Source organism: Anopheles coluzzii, chromosome 3 (assembly GCF_943734685.1).
Source record: "Anopheles coluzzii chromosome 3, AcolN3, whole genome shotgun sequence".
Lineage (NCBI taxonomy): Eukaryota > Metazoa > Arthropoda > Insecta > Diptera > Culicidae > Anopheles > Anopheles coluzzii.
This window is the reverse complement of record NC_064671.1, coordinates 63,205,855-63,226,492: the sequence shown is the minus strand read 5'-3', so window position 1 is coordinate 63,226,492 and position 20,638 is coordinate 63,205,855. Positions and strand designations below refer to the sequence as shown.

The window sequence follows — 20,638 nt, the reverse complement described above, 5'->3', positions numbered from 1 at the left end:
ACTACTAGGACTCTTATAACTCTTTTATTTAGTCTATGTTTTCTTATTCAGCTAACACGTATATTTGCACATGGAATCGCAAACTAAAATTAACTTTATGTATTACTTAATCTTAATCCGCATAACACTTACTTATCTTAGTCGTATAATAGTGTTTTTTAAGGACCAAATTCAAAAAACTAAATGTCTTCATTTATACAATATGTTGAAAAGGCACATTCTGAACAATCACTAGAATACATCCACTACTAACATGGATAATATTTTACAGCAATCGTTTCTTTAAGATGTAATCAACCCGTTTGTTAGCGCACAATAGCCTCCAGTATAGAAAAGGTAGCATGTAACATTAACCCACATTATAAAAGCATTTAAGAGTCCTTTTTTTCGTTGTGATTTGCATCTCTCGTCTACAGTGTGTCACTCGTTCACGGCCTTCTTTGCATAACTTTCCAGTCAAATTGACACCTCCCTATCGATTGCACTACCACCACTCCCTGAAGGAATGCACGGACACGGAAATACGTTTTTTTGCACCTCAAGGCTCTGCTCTGATCGATTTTCTAGCCCTCCTTTGCTTCTCTCCAAACGGATTCGTATCGCATGGAATTAGTTTCTGTCTCCCTGTCCATAATGCGTCAGTGGCTAAATGAGCTATCAATTATGCGCCCAAAGCTAAATGTGAGCCCCTTTACAGTTGCACAGTACGCAAACGATCGAGTTGCTACAGTGCGTACGTATTTCAATGCATCGCAAACAGCAGCAAGTCTAGCGCGACTGCCGAAGGGATGGGCCGAGATTTGCCTTCGCTTCTGTCAACAAGAATGCACCGGGAAGCGCGTAACAGTTGTGCTGGGATAGAGAGGAAAAAAAACACGAAATAAAAGGAGAAAAATAACTAACCACACCACACGAACGATGATAGATGGTGTCCTCGTAATTATACCCCTTGCTCCTAACGATCCGGGCCGAGACGATGACGCTCTGGGACTTGCCTGCCTCGAACCAGGTGTATAATTTGCACCTAACATAGCGAATGGCGCCGCTGCCGAGGTTCCATAGGGTTCGAAAAATGAAATAAAAGGCTGATGCGACACGGCATGGCAAATGATGCAAATTATGAGCGTAGCGGATGCTGCACCGGCCAGCTTGGTCGAAAAAAGGTAAATAAATACTGTACACACTGCCGGAGTGCTGTTATCACTTTCTTGAAAGCAATAAGCTTGCAGTAGCGTTTGAGCATAGCAATACATCATGATGGTTTCATAATCGATCCACTGTAATCAGATACTAAGTTACTAACAGTCGAAGATTTAACGGCAGCTAGTTCGCAGACTTTATGAAACTACATTGGACTACAACGAGCATTAGATCACTAAACTTCATCAATAAATTCAATTATTTTATCAAATTTAAACATGTGATAAAAAGTGTAAATACAGAGTTTTTCATAATATACAACAAAGCTTCTCAAATTAAAAAAACTCAATTCCTAGACTGATCGTTTGTACTAACAAGAAGAAAAAACTTCTGAACTTTAAAAAACAAAATAATACCTTAAATTCATTCCCCATTATTTTACTAACAGCTGAATAAAACTTATATAGTAAATAGTACATTCTACTTTGGTATTAAAATTACCCTCAAATGCATCCCCAATACAATGTACATTTAAGTTATGATATCGTCAGCAACTCCAACGCTTCGACGATCGTTTTTCTACGCGCAAGTTTATCAGATTCACGAAGCAACTATCCGACCGGGTGCAGTTAAATGGTTTCTCTTACTTACACCGCATTACATAAAACCACAAAAATCATCCCACCTATCCCTTACCGGGTGCTAGCCAGGGGGATCGGTATCCTAAAAGTGCATCTTCTTGCTTCTACTAGCTTGTGCTTACGAGCACGATCAACCTTTCTCTCTTACAAACACAAACGTATACACCACCCACTTGTCCTGCTTTATTGGGTAAAGTGACAAAATAGAAGAGCAAATTTCAATCTGATTATTGTGCCCGAGAAGGGTGTTGTATCGGGGAGAAAGATGCAACAGAGAACACAATGACATTGTGACTTTACGTCGACATTGTAACTTGCGCCGACATCCAAAACCGCATCGCCGGTATTGGCTCATCCTGTACACGTGCTCGTTGCACTGTGTTTAGGTGAGTATAAGAAAGACGAGCTATAAAATGTATGAAATCATAATTTGTCACAGTTAGTGGTAAAGTAGAAATGTGGCGTTTTGGTTAGTTAGAGGTTAAACTTTAAAAAAGGTCATTCGATTTCAACCATTTTCAAACAAATTAGAAAGGAAAGGCGTAGTCGAAGGTCTGTAATTGCCATACGCTACATGCACGTTTCGCCGGGAAACTTCTTCTTTGCAAGACGAAAAAGCATCGTTTTATAAAATTATCATCATCGGCATGGTGTGCCCTTGCCGGAACCGGGGGTGTTACGAAAAGGGAAAGATTAACAAAACAATCAAAGTGAGAAAATCTGCATCACGATGGGTAGTGAAAGTAATTCTCCCGAGCTGCTGCGGTTTGACCGTGATGATTAATGGTGCATCTCTGGTTGCCGGGTTGCCTTGGATGCATTTGCCTTCTCTTCTGCATGAAGGCAGAAACTGAGAGTGAAATAAAAAAAAAAACAGTGGAAGGGATTTTTTTCCAGCCTGAGCTCGTACAGTCTCCAAATGCAGTTCAAATGTAAAAGGCGAGAAGCGCTAACGTAGGTGAACTACATAAATAATCAATCAACACTTTAGCAGCGCGCTGTAATTAGAGCAGTGTAAGTTGTAGGGAGAAATATTTCCATCGCTGGTATAAAGGTTAAACGCTGGTTGATAGTGGATAACTTTTGGTTTAGGCTAGAGCAGCATAACATTGAGGTTCGCTTTATTTGAATTTGAATTTATTATGAGGAGAGCAAAGCAGGACAAGAGCAAGAGGAGGCCAATTAATCAAAACAAATAATGGAAAGGAAAGGGGGAGGCCTTCAATCGTTTACATTAAAGATCATCTGTGGTTACAACGAGATTCATAAGTAAATGATTTCAGTTATAATGGCATTTTATCCAAATTCCCCGTTCCGTTGTAAAGTGTCCGAATAAAACTAGGTGCAATAACTACGCGAAGCTGCAGTAGAAGTGTGTTGCCAGAGGAACGTTAAGTAAAATAGGGCAAGTTAATGGGGTTGCATCATACATTGGATACATGGATTGGCTTGGTTGTTGAACTGTTTTTGAATAGTTTAGAAAATGTTTGCCCGAATGAGTTGCCTGGTATCCAAAATGTACTGTAACAAAGTTATACAAATACAAGCACAATAAATTACCAACACGAATTTGCCTACAATGAACTTCAAAATTAATAATAAAATATAATTGGCAAAAACACTTGGCATGTTCTTGATTCCAATTCTTGAATATAGTTAGTTATGATCTGCCATACAAAATGAAATCTACAATAAATTAGAATTTAATCAATCTGTCATTTTAAATGTTTACATTTTACATCCCTAGACAGTTCTCCTTAATCTTTGGGAGGATACAAATATAATTTTTTTTTATTAAATTATATTGATAGTCAAAATTAAACATGTATTAGACATGTTCGAGCGATTTTTGAAATTTTGAATTTAGAACTTAATAACTTTCCACATGCAATAATTTAAACAAAATCAAAAACTTCATTGAAAATACAAATAACTCCGTGTAAGAGGAATGATGAGAAATGAGAAATGATCAGCTTAAACCACTCACAATAATAAATAACTGAAGTTCGTTCGAACCCAATGCAAACAGTTCCCTTTTTGTCGCACCAAACCAAGATACAAACACAACCAGCGATAGATACAAATTACACTCTTCTCATAAGGAATCACCTATGTTTACACTCCTGCCGGCACACACAGGAAGGCTCATGTACTCGGAAGAAAGCGCGATGACGTATCGAATGCGACCCAGCGCGATCAATCGATTACGGAATTGCATCCGCTACGTGGTCCAACGCTCGTTGCAGCCAATACAGTTCCCGAGTGCACTCGCGCAACAAACCACACCCGTCGATTGCAGTCAAACACACATACACACAACCAGCTGCAGGCGGATGGACCCCTGACGCGCCTCTATTGATAGCGTATCCTATGGCGAGTTCAAAGTGCGTCCATTAATCAATTGCCTTTGCATGTGGGCATTAATATCGTTCGCATACTGTCCTGCATCTTCCTGCGAGCAAATGTTATTGCTGGAATTTCCAGCGAATCGTATCTTTCGCGACGGCCAATACCGTCACCGGGTCCGGCAAGAAGAAACCCCGGGTGGGTCGGGTCAAGTGTTCCTCGCCATTTCGTACTCACTGCCTTCTGTGTGCTCTTTATGGATTGTGCAAGCCCTCGCCGGAGCATGTCGATATGTCCACCTTGTTCCGGCATTCTCATCTTCAACGAAGGATTCAGGGGGGGGGGGGGGGGGGGAGCTTTACCTTTCAATAAATCTTGTCCGTTCGATCGGAACGGAAGGCTGGACAAACCTTTATGTTGATCTCCTGACAGCTGGCTTCGATATCGCCAGGTCGTCGTCCAAATTGTCTCGCAATGTTGCGTGTGGCTTGCGCTGGTATATTTGGTTTTACTGTTTCCAGCCTTTCTTTCTGAAAGTATTTCACCTTGCCTCCGGCCTAAGATGCGTTTTATCACTTGCTGGATAAAACTGGAGTTTACGGGACCCACGCGCCTTACATTCTGACGTTTCGCACAACATTGCCGGATGCATTTGCACGCAGTTTGCTGACCGTTTCACCGTCCGTACGAAGGGCATTATAGATCGTCTCTTTTTACTTTCTTTCCACGGCACGGGATTTACATACACCGGTTACGAAGCCGTCAATTGCGACGATCGGAAGATGGGGACTGGGTGCGGACGGACCAGGGAATGGCATGAATATGCACTTCGTTATACGGTTACCGAGGGTACATGGCTCATTATGCAACTGACCTACTGCCTGCGAGACGGCCGGTAGGCGGATTTTCACTCTCGCCGTCTGTCTGGCTTGTCCTAGGTTCGGTTGTGATCTCGGAAGCCAGACGAATGGCTCCGGCAACCGGAACAGCGGTGGTAAGTGTGATTATTTTTCACAGTTCACTGTCTTCGTTGGTGCTAAAGTAAACCCAAAACCAATAATGATTTTTTTTTATTGAATTCGGCGTAGGTTACGATGGACTGATTTCATATATTCAATATAAGAACGAACCAAAACTTTTTTTTATCGTGTGAAATATTGTTTGGGATGTTCAGAGGTGCTTAAAATTGATTCATATCCATATTCTTATTCAAAGTTTCTTACATTTCATCATTAACATATTATTTTATATATTATTTTTATTTTGGAATATAAATCAAATCCTTCTTTTATTTAATTTCTCGTAAGGACGGCCTAGTTGGCCGTATCATTTGAATAAAATCATTCTAAGTAAATAACATGCTAAGAAGACTTAAAGTATTGTTTCACAACAAAGATTTGCGTTCGGCTTGGAAGAGTCAAACTCACCATGCTAGGCCCTCATATCATCAGCGTTGTCTGCTTCTCGGACTCGAATCGCTTAGCATTCGATGATAAAGACGCATAGTGCATGTTGGTTTACGGGTTTCTCATTGGCGGGATTGATTCCTCGGTAGTACTAGCCCAAATTAATATGTTTGCACTCTCTCACACAGTGTTAAACTTGTTTCCATCTACACCCACGTTTAAGGAGAGATTGAGCCTGCATCACGTCTAATGTTTGCGTCTTGTTGTACATTTTGGTTAAAAGTATTTTACTAATTTTAGATGCACGATTAATCCTTAAGGTCCGTCTGTGGATAAGAAATGTATAAAAATATTAATTAATTAATTAGTTAACCAGTGTGGATTCCTCTACGCCATCTTGCCATCTCAAATTCTGTCCCTGCGGATGGCCTAAAAGGACTTTACAAGCTGGGTCGTCCGATTCTATACGTAACGGGGCATGGCGGACTTGTTGCAATGCACGACAGTGCGACGGTGGTACAGTTCGTATATCACATCAGTGTATCGGCTCCACCATTGTCCTTCCACAAATATCATATGAAAATACTTCTGAGCATCTTCCTCTCGAATGTGTCCAAGAGAGTTTCTCCAGATTTGGACAGTATCCATGTCTCAACTGCGTATGTGAGTATTAGTACTAAATATATAAGTGCGATCGCGACTATCGCGACAGGTTCTTTGAGGTGAACTGCTTACTCAACGATTGTCTGCCAGCATCATTGCACGCAAATCAGCTTCCATCGATTCTGACCGTTGACTTGAGATAGGCGAAATCATGGACGACTTCAAAAGTGCGCTCACCTATGTATCTGTACATCACATTCACGTAAGTTTAAGAGACACAAAGCTGATTTGCTCGTACATAATTAAAACACAGCTAATGCACGTTTCTGAAATGACAATCATACATTCAAACATAAATCTTTTTTTTTTAATCTTGACATTATACTTTAAATGTTTGTAGATCCGTGAAACATTTGTTTAAATATTTCATCATACCATTTAGTGACAATATGTAGTATCTTTCAATATTATCACAAACAACTCTCCTTTTTCAGTTATAAGGTCATCCAACACCAACACACCAAACAACGTCTCAAAAATATTCATCACTTCCTTATCTCCCTTTTCAACCGTTTCATACTCCACCCATGGGTGACCCGTGCCCGGCGTCGGGCATCCTTCCGGAATGCGGCACATGCCAGCCCGTACCATACCACCCACAAAATAGCTTCTTTCTTAACTACATTTTTATCACCGTACGCAACCCATACCGCAATCGGTATAAACGAGACGGGGCCGCCTGTAAAGATACTCGGTGACCTTTCACTTTCCGACACCCCAAACCTAGTGCGTGTGCGAATGCGAGTGCATTTGCCGCCCGTGGTCGACATTTTAATGCACTGCTGCGGTCCCAGTCCCGTAAAACCATTACGCATAAATAAACAAGAAACGAATCTGGCGCGGGACGAAAAAAAAATGCGTGTGTCTGTTGATAAAAAGAAGTCAAACCCAACCACGCAGACGAGCAAAAGGAAAGTGATTGTGGATTTTTTTTGGAGGAGCTTGTTATTTTGCTTCATTTCGGTCACGCTCACTTGTCACGCGCTGTGCATACCAGGGTGCAATTTGTGCATCCATCCTACGCGTGTGATATTTGCAGTCCCGAAAATGCCAGCCAAGCTTACGAAGCATCGAGTCCTTGCGTACACTTCCTGTAACTCGTTCCATGGCCTGTAGGGACAGTTTGGTTTTCCGGAACCAGGGTGGTACACAAGGCGACACACGGGAAACATAATTTACATATTAACGAACACAGTAGGCCTGCAACGAGGCAGCGACCGCATAAATAAGCGTCACCAAATTAGGGGTTTTGCAGGATTAAAAAAAACACACACACACATACCATCGATCGTTCCGGTAACGCCAGGAGGGGCTTTTTCTATAATTGATTCAATTCACAGGCCGCCAATCGAGTTGAAATGGGCGCACCGGCCATACGAACTGATGCCATCATAAACTGATCAAGGCGAATGGCGCTCGATCGTGTGCCACAATTAGCAGGCAATAATGCACCATTTACACGTACTAACGCAACGCAACTGCTAATATCCGCTTGGTACTGCATCTGGTGTTGAAGCTCGTCGCCGATTTGTTCTGGAAACTGGAAGCTGTGTTTATGTGTCCAGAGCGAAAGAGTAATTGTGCCTTTCATCGTGATCGCTTGTTAGGAAAGCTCACAAGCTTGCTGAGAGCTTATGTTTTCGCTTTATTACTGCATTTGATTAGAACTTTATAGGATTGATGAAAATAGAGCCAATCAAGCACTATGTATTTAGATGCATGCAAAATTAGGCATATTATAACAGTAACACAATTATTATCTAACACATGCAGTTTAAACATGTAGTCATCGTCTCATTAGTCAAATATCTAATCATTTTGACTAATTGTTCTCAAATAAATGCAATTAAATCAGATTATTAGGACTATTCTTGCATGTGCATGTGCAAACACCAATTAATTGACCTATATGCAACCATAATTCGATTTAGTGATCACCTCTTTCCTTGATAAATCCTGTAAGATTACTACTCGAGTAAACAACCTATCTACTTTAATAAAACAAAATCGAATACTGAAAGTCATTTTACCTGAAAGTAGTACCATTTTGACAATGTTTCTAGCTTTGTAATACGTTAAAAGTAATTGATTTTATATAAACCGTTTTTTCTAGTTATTAAAAAAGCCATATATTTTAGAGTTGTGCTCAAAGTTTTGTGAACAAGTGTAAGATGATCAAAACAATTTCCTAATAATCAGCCAAACTAGTGTATTATAAGGGCATTGTAAAAGATGCTAGGTCGACACGAAAAAGACTGATTGATAATTTATATAAACAATTCATCTTGACTTATCAGAATTGAAGAGTATTCGCGATAAATTGAGCAACTTGTTGAGCAATCAAGCAAAAATAAATTAATTGCATTTTGTAACAATAGCTTTACTAAAATACGCATCGTCGTCTCGGCACACTTGAACAGACTTTCTAACATAAATGCTAAATTGTAACCCCGCGGATAACACCGGCAGTGCATTGTTTCACTCTACCACCTGGGTGAGATTAATGATACCAGGAAGTGGTGGCAAAATTCCAGCCTCCTCAAAACGCTCCCTATCTATCACGATTACCGAGCCCACCACCACGAAGTGTGCTCGGAATCTGACCACTGTCCACTGCGGACCTAAGAAACACTCGCCACGGGAGTGCCTTCTGTCCGTTCTAACCTCGAACCACTTTGACGAACCCGAGCAAACTGGTCCTTGTTCGCTGGCAGGCGCTCGTGTGTATGACTTTGTTGACATGACCGGCATACCCTGCGTCGCCTGGGTGACTAATGATGGAATTCGTGGTTCCGACCACACAGTTCCAGCGCTACAAGCAAGTAGGTGGACCTATCCCAAAATCTCGTCACACAACAGAATGCTCCTAACAGAGGGGCAGGCAGCTTAGGGGACAGAAACACAACAACACCCAGGTTTCGCGCGTTCCTTAACCTTGCTCCGACCGAACTCAAGTGAAAAAGGGAAGGAAGGCATAGGAACCGCACCAACGTACTCTGGGTGAAGAATGTGCTCCACTTAGATTTCATTTACGGTACCCTGTTACTGCGAGCCAATGTCGAACCTTGCAAAAGCCCTCCCTTGCTTGCATGCAGCGTGCCCTTGAAAACTGTCATCTAGCTCTGGTGTACAGTTGGGCGCCCGATGGGCCCATGGACCTGAGATGTAACGCAGCAGGGTTTCCGTGTTGCAGAGTAGGATGTCTCCAAACCAGCAAGCCATGGTGCCTAGGGAGAATGCCACAGAACAATTAGTTCGTTTGTCACTCTGGTACGCCTAGTCGATACCGATCGCGTTGCAGACACCATGGTCCAATTTTTTCTACTTCTTAAGTGCCACAAATTATTTACCTTTCTCGGACATTTGGACACTGTGGTGGGGAGTTGTGAACGCTTCTGATGGTTAAAACGCTCCACTGGTGTCGACTTTACCTTCCCATTCGTCCCGTAAAGGAGTTTACCGTCCAAAAGGGTCAAGTTGGCTGAGAGTGCATGTTTACAATACCGACAAACACGATCACTATGCGACGGGGAATTGACACAGCCTCTTGACATTGCGTCGACCACAAACAGATAGATAGGGTGCGTTGTTCGATAGACCGTGAAGCCGGCATACCAGATCAATTGATCAACTAATTCGACTGTACATTTGTAGTAGAGTGTGTACATTTGCGGATTGGTCTAGGTCACAGCGATTGAATCGTACTCATCAGAACTAATGTGCATGTAAAATTGAAGAAAATTAAATATATTCAATTACTTTTGCAGCTATTTTGGGATAATGTGCTTTCATGGTCAAATATTTAGATATCCTAGAACACATAGAGGTTTAATGTCGCATTCCTTCCAGGTGGAAATGGCAACTTACAATCAAATCTAGACCTATGATTTGTGGTGTCTCTGATGTTAAAGCTGCGTTTGTTTCCTTCAACACCTATTACAACAATATACGGTTGCATAGCTTCAACCATCATCGGCAGAACGCGACGAAATGGTGTAAATTTATATTTCACAACACATGATGAGCCCGGCCTGACCACCGCGAAGGCTTAATCTAATCAACAGCCGCTGCCTGCCCGTTCGTTACAATGACAAATGAATGCTAATGTCGTAATTGGCCACTGTGAACATTGGCGTGTTCCCATGGTTTGTGTGTTTGTACGAGTTTGTGTATCTACTGTAAAAAAACCACACTCCATACACACCTCATACAGTTAACTGACAAATTCAAATAGGATGACTGTGGTAACGACAGCAGAAACACACACACACAAAACACCTTTCAATGGCATCTACCGGCTTTACATGGCGAAAAGAAACGAAAGGAAACCCCAATGCACCGAACGGAACAAAGAAAACAGAAATGCTTCAGACAGTGGCATGGGGCAAAAATTGAAATGGCCCCTCTGACAATGCGGATTATAATTATAACCAATTAATTTACAGTATTGCGCACGTTCGCGCCACATTCGCGGGCTCGGGCGACAAAATGGTGCTCGACACGCTACCTGAAGACGGGCTGGGGACTGAGCCGGTGGGTCTATCTGTAAGGGCAAGCCTCCTTCGGGTAGGTGCAGAGACCATTTTCAAGCGATGAGAGAAAATCTGTGCAGCCATCTGTAGGGCAGCTGGTTGTGAGATCTCGTTTAGGTTGGGAGCTATTTTTCTTTCTTGCCCCCTTTGTGCCCTGTACATCGTGTTGAGGGGCTGGGGTTAATCTATTTTTTTTGTGTAAATGCATCAGAGTTTGAGATGTGTGAATCAAGTTCAATCCTTTCGCTCTTTCGGAAGGCACACGCTCTGAGCTGTTAACAACTGGTCGACATTTGAAGCTTATTGTACGGATAACTGTTGTATACAGATGGATTTTAAACGTGTGTAGCACTAAATATACGCTAAATAATACAATTTTTTGCAGAAGTTTTCATATGATTTAGAAACTGGACTGGATTTAGACTTTTTTGCTGGATTTTTTATTACGGACAGGTCATTATAAGGTTATGACCCATGTATGGTATGAGATATAATGGTACATATTTGTATATAATGAGGTCACATTTTTTATGTTCAAAATTTTGCTGCGAAATATATTAAAGAAGACAATAAATATAAGTCTTATATAGTTTTACTTTTACCGTTGTGAGTATTATTATAGGCTCTAGATGGTCAACTGCGGCATAGCCATATTGTGTAGCCCCTGATCTAGATACTACAACTTTCTTTAATTTTCATAGAGCTTTCACAATATTTGGCTCTTTAGCTCCCATAATATGCCGACCACAAGCTCATATAAGTGATCAACAAATAAGCTTATTTTTCAATTGTACGTAATTTCAAAATTTAGTTGGAAGGATCGTATCATAAATCATACCATCATATTCAAATAACATATATATCATACTTGAAAACGCTCTGAGATTTCAAGGAGGAAGGCACGGAGAGTACTAAAAAAGCAGAAACTTTCTGATCTTTGTCTTCTCCCACATATCTTACAATTACGATCTATAGTTATACAGTATTGGATAAGTGGTCTTATAAGAAAGAGGAAGAACAATTCTTGAGCACCAAATCATTCTGCAAAAAGAGCATAGTACTATAGTTTCCATACAAAAACGCCCTATGATTTGTATAAAAAGGCATTTGCCATAATAAAATAATGAAAAATGAATTAACACAGCTTCATAATTGTAAGTATTCTTATAAACCAATTTCATTGAAAGTTACATCTGGATCAAACAAAAAGAGGCCCAATTAAAATCAGCTACACAATTTGTCAGTAAAGCATAACATCTTTTTCACTACTACTAATCTTGTGAGACAAAATTATGAAATTTCCAGTAAACGTATCATGGTATCGTATCATTGTAAAAACGAAAACCACGGTGCGCGATCATAAAAAACTCACTACTCATAACTGATGGAAATTTGAAGGGAAATTCGACAAAGAGTTAACTCCAATTACAAAAGTCAACCTCGTTTGACGTCCCAAAACAGTGATTTTGGCTGCGCAAATGCGGGAACACATTCCGCTGTTCACCGATAACCTTCTCCGAAAACTGTGTGGACATCATTATTACCCACACAATAAAAGGGTCCAAACAAGTGTTAACCGATTGTCCCCAGCTGGGAAATGAGCACTCTGAATATGACGTGCAGTCTTTGGTGTTCATGCCTTTCCCAACAGACTTCCATTCATAGGCAGCAGTCATCTTCGCTTCTGCATAGGAGTCGTTGCAATGTGACATTGCACAGCATTTCACAACTGATCATATCACAGTTCCGTTCGCTCCACGATGAAACAGTGACCCAAAAGTTTTGTGCATCAATAATACAGAAGATCATTTATTACTGAACAAAACCTAGCAAACTAGAGCTTAATTCCCTTATGCAGTTTTTGATTTTTTGCTAACTTCTACTTGTTTGCTATTGTTTTTCTTTTCCTTTTCCTTGTCCTTTTTCTTCTGCTTATTCTTCCGCTTGTTTTTGTTAGTATTCTTCCTTGTTTTAGACCTTTTGGTATCAGCAACACTAGCAGCGGTTGATGTTGTTTCGCTGATGATCGTAGGTACTGTAATGATCACTCCATCCTCGTACTCGTCGTCGTAGTAGTATTCCACGGAGCTGGACACCTCTGGCCCATCCGTGTCCTTAGTAACTGGAATATTCGCCGTAGTCACCGTAGGAGTAGCTATCGGAGCTCTGCTAGGTGCGTTCGTTGTTGAGGTTGTGGTAACGAAGGTCCCCGATGGTTGTAGCATGCAGGGTGTCAATGTAGTAAGCGTTACGGGTGTTAGGTCGGAAGCAAAAGGATCATCATAGTCTGTGAGTGGGGCAGATTTTTGTATGGTGTTGGCAATAATGGTGGTACTGACCTTGGCTGCCGTTGTTGTAGTGGTGGGAGAAGCGGTGGTAACAGCACTCGTCGGGGCACTGATCTTGTTGGCGGCAGGAGTAGATGTTGTTGTAGTGACAACCGTGGTAGTTGACGGAATGGTAGTTGATGTTACGCTTGCAGCAGTAGAGGCAGACACTGTTGTGGTGGCCGCAGGTGCTGTATTAGTTACTGCTACAGTTGTCACTGGTCTAGTCGTGGTTGTTGTAGGGACGGTGGTGGTAGTCGTTGTTGCAGGGACGGTGGTCGTTGTTGGTGGAACAGTAGTGGATGTAGTAGTTGGTCTAGTCGTTGTTGTCGGAATAGTTGTGGAAGGCGTCGTTGTTGGGACGGTAGGGGAGGTTGTTGTTGGTCTGGTGGTCGTTGTTGTCGGGACAGTAGTGGAAGTAGTTGTAACAGGAGCAGTAGCAGAAGTAGTAGTGGGTCTAGCGGTCGTCGTTGGAAGAGTAGTAGAAGTAGTAGTGAGTCTAGTGGTTGTTGTTGTTGCGACAGTGGTGGAGGTAGTTGTTGGCCTAATCGTCGTTGTTGGTGCGACAGTGGTGGAGGTAGTTGTTGGCCTAGTCGTCGTTGTTGGTGCAGTCGTTGAAGTACTAGTTGGTCTTGTCGTTGTAGTCACAACAGTTGTAGTAGGTTTCGTCGTTGCAGTAGTCGTCGTGGTAAACATTGGCTTAGCGGTGGTCGTCAATCTTGCAGTAGTGGTGGTTATCTTAGTCGTAGTTGTCACCATTGCTCCCGATTTTGTTGTCATTCCAACGGTAGGTAGTGTGACATTCTGCCGAGGCTTTACTGTTGTCCTTGCTGTAGTCATCCATGCAGGAAGTTTCTTTGTAGTAGATGGTTTGGTCGTCCTCAATGTTGGGCGTGTTGTAGTACGCATTGCACGCGTAGTGGTACGCTTTTGTAAGCCAGGTGGTATTTTGAAGTAAATCTGCATCCATCCTTTTGCAATGTCAATCATTGCATACGTGTCATCCTTCTCTTTCGAATGCTTGTTACGCGCATCTACGACACACTCTGCCAATATGGCAAACACCAAAAATCCGACAGCAATCTTCATCGTCGAATGAAGATGCGTGCGCGAAAACTTGCTTAAGCTGGAATTGGAAGGCTTTATATACAACTATCATCGCTGGATGTGTTAATCTACTTTTAATACAGCATGCACGGAAACTATGGGATAATTTGTCAATCAGACACACCGCTTCGCTGCTTGATTGCGACTGTGAAATATTTTCAAACGAATGACCATGAACGTCATTAAAGAGTAGTTAAGTATGATAAAATTTGATACTGATAAACGGGCATATCAATCTGTTTAATGTTTTTTTACTTTTAGGTTACAACTTTGCTAATTCCGCCAACTCCATACTTCCGGATTTTTGATGACCGCTTAAAGCACAATTCAATAAAGGCATAATTAACACAATCAGACATATTACTGCCTCCCAGTGGATTGAATTTTAAAGATAAAAAAGGAGTCAAAGCCAAGGTACCTAGATAGACTACAGGTGGGTTCTTATCCCTAATTATGGTAGCCATAATGGATGGAGATTTCTATGGCGATTGACAGATAGGGAGTTATGATTGCTAGCGATAGTAGTTGGCTTGGATTTTAATTACTTATTGATTACCCATTGCAGGATATTATGCACGGTATGGGAGGCACGGTCCATTAAAGTTTTGAACTCAAGTCGGACATGTTGTTAAGTCGTACGACTTCAAAAGTAAAACAAAAAAAAAACAGTATCCATTAATTATGCGTCGGAGGAACGGATGGTGCAAGATCTCGTTAGGACGTCCTCCTTATAATTCCGGGTGCCAATTTCTTGACTCAACTACATCTCTCGAAGATCTACTAACACGTTTCCAAGCTCAATTGATTGCGTCTCTTCTTACGCAATTCGCACGCACTTCAGTTTTAATTATCCTATGCTGTCCTGTATAGATCGATTCAATGGCTTTGCCTATGTCTTTGACTTCAGTTCCTCCCTTTTAGATTTCCGTAATAATCTCCTTAACCGCTCCCTTCCTCCCTGACTTCTATATACCAATAGAATAATAAGAATTTTGTTAAACCAATAAGGAGAACTACGAATTAACAAATAAACTACGCATTAATGAATCAATGAATCAATTTACCAATGAAATACGTCGCTCGTATGATGTGTGTTGCATTTTATTTTATCTATTTAAAAAATGAATTAAAAATTATTTTATCCAGACCAAATTTGGAATCTTACATGCTATTGGCCCTCTCCTTATCTAATTGATATACGCATTTAGTAATTTATAGAAGTTCTCTGTTTTCATATAATGCATAATTGATATCATTACAATTGATTGAAATGGTTTGTACGACTAAAATTCATCAAACTGCACCAAATTTGCAGGAGATTTGTTAAAGGTGATCTTTACAAACGAGTTGCACAATCACTTGATTACAGCATCCTTTTAATGTTTTGTTCGAACATATCGCTCCTGTTCATCTCTCATTTCCTTTGCTCATTTTTTTGCTCGATTACAATAGATAATCAATTCCAGTATTCTACACGATTGAAAGGTTACGCCGACGAAACGCCTAACAAGGAACGATTGCATTGATCTGATCAAACTATTCCCTTTTCTTCAACGTTCGTGGCCTCGACTGCAAGTGTGTATAACAACACGCTGCGTTATTTGGTTTTGGAGTAGCATCAACGAAGAAGCTGCCGTTGGGCCGTGTGCAGCAGAACACTATAATTTATGCCGTGAACTTATCGATTATTAATCGGTAAGTGGCATGAAATTAGACTGACCGGCGGGGAAGCCAGAATATACCAATTGTTTAGGTACCAATGGATTGGATTTTTGTTACCATAGGTTGGTTGCGTTTCTTTATCGTGAAGTAGTAATTGAAAACGTACAGTACGCTTTGTGTCCGAGCCTATCTGAAGATGGCTCTACGTGAGCTGATGCTAGGTTTAGAAAGGACTGTACTACAATGGGTGACTTTCCATTACGGGAGAGGCGGTAGCGTTTGGTATGAAATACTTTAAACCCTATTGCTGTTGAATAGATATCGGAACCGAACGGGCTCATCCAATTGTATAATGAAACGGATTACGATAAAAGTCATAGTTCGGCCTTAGGTGAGTGGCTTATGCAAACTGATATTAAAACATTGTGATTATTGTTCTGCTGGCAACCATACGCTTTTCGTTTCAGATACGCAATATAATTAAAATTATTTAATATAAAGACATTTAACCTACAATGCACTCTAATAACTCTTTTCATGTTTATTTATTTGTTCTAAAATATGCTTTGGCTTCATTTTTTCTTGATTTTTGCTTATTTGTTTTCGCTCGCCTTTACACATCAATATTTCGAGAGATTGATGTTTGTTTCCAAAGCATAAAATGTTGAATGATCATTTATTGTACTCAACCAAAGGAGCAGGGAGCCATTTCCTTCTTTTTGAAGAGAGCTTTACTTCCCTGACATCGTTGTATTTGCTCGTGTTTGATGTTTATTCTTCAAACAACTAAATATTCTACATCCAATGCTAGATTATAGAGATTATTCAATTATACCGCTCGCATTACCATTTCCATTTACCATTTACCTTTACCGCGTCCGTTGTCGTTACCTCCTCTATCACCGTTGCCGTTACCTCCACCGTTACCATTGCCTGCTCTGGGAGTCGGGAAGAAAACAATTGGCGTTGTTTTCACCGTTGTAGTAGCAGCAGTAGTGGTTGTTGTAGTAGCTTGTGGAGTTGTTGGTACAATCGTGGACGCTCGTATAGTTGTTGTAGTCGTCACAGGTGTTGTTGTAGTAGGAGGAGCTGCAGTAGTAGTAGTAGTAGTGGGTGCCACCGTAGTAGTGGTAGTTGGTTTGGGAGTTGTTGTAATGGTTTGTGTTGTTGTCGTTGGAGCAGTAGTGGTGGTAGTCGTGGTAGAAGGAACTGTAGTAGAAGGCTGTGTTGTTGTCGTTGGAGCAGGAGTAGTGGTCGAAGGAGTTGTAGTAGTAGTTTGCGTCGTAGTAGTTGGAGCAGGAGTAGTAGTAGTAATTGTTGTTGTTGTAGTAGTAGTTGATGAAACCGTAGTTGTAGTAGGTTGTGTTGCTGTCGTTGGAGCAAGAGTAGTGGTAGTAGTGGTGGAAGGAACTGTAGTAGTAGGTTTTGTCGTTGTCGTTGAAGCAGGAGCAGTGGTTGAAGGAACTGTAGTAGTAGTTGGCGTGGTAGTCGTTGGAGCAGGAGTAGTGAAAGTCGTGGTCGAAGGAAGTATTGTTGTAGTCTGTGCCGTTGTCGATGGAGCAACAGTAGTCTTAGTAGTAGTGGAAGGAGATACTGTAGTCGAAGGTATCGTTGCAGTTGTAGTAGGAATAGTAGTAGAAATTGTTGAAGGCTTTGCTGTAGTAGTTGATGTTGTTGTGGTTGTCGGCGGTAGAGTGGTTGTGGTTGACGCCATTGTGGTTTTAGAAGTTGTCGGAACCATCGTAGTAGTTGAAGCGAATGCTGTAGTAGTTGGTACAGTTACGGTTGGTTTGGTAGTAGTTGGAGCAATAGTAGTGGTACGAACTGTTGTAGTAACAAGCATCGTTCTAGCGAGAGTCGTCGTTTTAAACGTTGTTGTTTTAGTAGGCTTCATGGTAGTAGTTTTTGGAGCCTTCGTTGTCCTCATCGTCGTGGTTTTCTTTGTTGGTTTTGGCTTAGTAGTTTTAGTAGGTTTTTTTGTAGTTGTCGTCGTAGTGGTGGTTAATTTTTTTATCCTCTCCGCAATCGCTGGGACAATTTTGTCGAGCCATCGTTTCCTAGTAGGACCACTAGTGGTGACATCTCTTCCATACCCCGCTTCCGGTGCCCGGTGTCGTTCTGCTTTAACTACGTAAAAAACACATAAAGTGACTATCAAAAACGCTACTGCAAATCGCATTGTAGCGGTGTCGGGGACTGTGCGCGAAAACTGTTCCAAAACTATCGACGAACGTTCTTTATATGGGGTTTCTGTGCACAGTTCTACTGATTGCAATTTAATGAACTTACCATTATCTGTTTCTAATCAGTATTTTACAATATTGGGCAACATGAGAAAAATTACAAACTTTTTAAAACGATATCATACTCTGCTTTTAGCAATATGGCCTATTCTTAATTTCAAAAATCATATTGTGATAAAAGTAGTTTATAAATTATCAATTCTAGTTTAATTAAAATCAGTTTAAATGGAATGCTTAAGCAAATTTAAAAGGGTGTAGGTCAATGAATTTTTTGTTTCAGCTTTAAACGATCGTATTCCATATTATAAATTAGTAACGCATTTTATCAATCATCATCATCAACATTCCAGTATTGCTATATAAAATGCATTACTGAAATAAAATTGTTTGTAAATTTAAAGCGCAAATTTAACCATTTACGTACAAGCTTGAGATCACATGAAGATTTGATCGCTCTCACCCGATCTATATTTCTTTCGTGCCTGTACGTGCCTACACCGTTGCACCAAAATCCTGATTAATTAATTAGTTAATTGATTGCGTCTACATAAAACATATGCCGATCGTAATGAACTTTTCTCACCATTGCCGTTCCGGTTTGTCCTGTTTCTACCGGAATTGCGAATGATTGGTTTGTTCTCCTGAAGCGTTGCAGCTGCAGTCGAAAGGTGACTGGCAAGTTTTGAAAACTTATCTGATAAACCATAACCAACAACACGATGAGAAGATGAAACGATATCATTGCATCTTACGTCGCCACGATCGAGTAGTTTTGGTAATTGAGCATTCATTGAGCAACATTATGCCACGAGTTTGTAATATTTACTCAAGTTGAATTACATGAAAAACAAAGCAAATGCGTCATGAGGTAAATGCTTTACTCGTGATAAAATATTATATTATATAATATTCATATTAAATATTCCATATCGTTAGCTTGATTCCACCTCTTTCAGTCGCTACAAGCCAGCCACAAGCTTGTTGTGTACAATGTAAATAAATATTTGCAACAAAATCACGATCCTTCTGCAGCAAGGCAGCAAAACACGTTTTTGATCACCTGTGAGCATCTAATTTTGATTTTAATAGATCATTAAAATCACATCTACTCATGTTACGTTCGTTGAAGCACATTTAATGTCTCCAGAACCATACAAACTCGAGATCGAGTTAGTAGTAAAAATCTATGCCATAAATTGAAAACATACACTGATCGCGATATTTGTCAAAAGGGAAACAGCACATCACCTGAGATATGGAATAAAACATAGCATGTGAAAAATTTGATACGCTTTGCTTAGGATGTAATTTCCAAAACTGTTACTACATAAAATATGGCCCTTTCCTTTCTTTCTAAAACTTGCATAATCAGCTTCAAACGAATGATCCTGCCGTAGGGGTAGATCATACAGAAATTGAACTACGCCTTTTATCGCCAGCTCCATTATGCTCACCGCTACTCTTATTTTATTTCTATCATCACATAATACATTTCCTACGAACCGTGTGTTGTACGCACCGCTCATGGTACTGCTATCGGTTACCCGGCCTAGCTGACCGGCGTACGCTTCCACGTGCGTGCGGCTGTTGAGTAACGACTAGATAAGTGATGCAGCTACGGCTGCATGTGGAAATGGAAATCGATTAAAGGTTTTATTTGCTTCCTTTTGTTGTGTAGCCGGCTGCTCTTGTACGGAGTAGCTTCTGGCGTTTGTTCTTCTTGTACATGTGGTCAACATTAATAGAGCTAATCGTGCGAAGATAAGTGCGTGGGATAAATCTTTGTGCACAAGCTGTTGTAGAAAATAATAGTTGAAAGATTTCAAATAATACTGTTGATTTTAACATTTTTCAATCCTCTTCACAGTGGATTGGAACAAACTTTGGTGTTTTTCTCGTACAGTATCGGTATCTTTTTATGATATAAGATGAGTGTTCTTAATACGAATGCATCAACATGTGCTTATTTTGATCATTCTTCTACAATTGCAAATGTTTTCTAAAATAATAGATGTGATCTTATTCCTTGGGTCAGCATTATGCTTTGCCAATGAACAAACGATCATGCTCAAGCTGCAAAATGCCTATATAAATGAAAAATAAAGTCTTTAAATTAATTTAAAATAAAGTTTTAGAATAGTCTGTACCATTTCTTGTACTATTCCCGAGACTTTTCACATTTTTCGTTCATAATCCGCCACCCATCGTATGCATCGTGCATCAAGAGCGGAATGTGTGCGCGCGCGCTGTAGAAGGAGCGCATAGCGTTTAATCATAAATTGCAATTAACATGTATAAACGATTCAATTACCGTGCCCTGATGGCTGGCTACGTACGTACCAAACCCGGGATGAAACACATAATGCCGGCCGAAGGATGCTTATCGCTCCGTGGACTTCTGCTGTCCGCTCCACCTGGAAACAGCACCAGGCCGGGAGGTTCGTGCGTGGCTGATGGCAAGTCACGCCCGGGCAATGCGTAATCGGACACTTTGCCTATTTCCCCTCCGCGAACGCAACTTCGGGCGAGCCGATTTTGTGCCATCACTCCCGATACGTTCGCAATTCGATA

The 20,638-nt window shown here is 40.8% G+C and overlaps 1 protein-coding gene across 1 annotated transcript; it reads right to left on the bottom strand.

The window, feature by feature from the left end:
- Window positions 1-12,512: 12,512 nt before the first annotated feature.
- On the bottom strand, window positions 12,513-18,052 carry LOC120956609 (mucin-2-like). Its single transcript, XM_049608968.1, has 4 exons — window positions 16,685-18,052; window positions 15,136-15,175; window positions 13,068-14,195; window positions 12,513-12,894 (listed from the first exon to the last, which is right to left on the bottom strand). The coding sequence occupies exons 1-4, from the start codon at window positions 18,001-18,003 to the stop codon at window positions 12,844-12,846; spliced, it is 2,538 nt and encodes an 845-aa protein (XP_049464925.1). The 5' UTR covers window positions 18,004-18,052; the 3' UTR covers window positions 12,513-12,843.
- Between the last annotated feature and the right edge of the window lie 2,586 nt (window positions 18,053-20,638).

What these genes read in the sequence shown, in the direction of transcription:
- LOC120956609 (XM_049608968.1), bottom strand. Translation starts at nt 18,003, where the DNA reads ATGCGATTTGCAGTAGCGTTTTTGATAGTCACTTTATGTGTTTTTTAC. An exon ending in AAATTCTTATTATTCTATTG is followed by an intron (nt 14,196 to 15,135) that starts GTATATAGAAGT and finishes TTGTATATAAAG; the next exon opens with CCTTCCAATTCCAGCTTAAG. An exon ending in CTACAACAACGGCAGCCAAG is followed by an intron (nt 12,895 to 13,067) that starts GTCAGTACCACC and finishes CGCACCTAGCAG; the next exon opens with AGCTCCGATAGCTACTCCTA.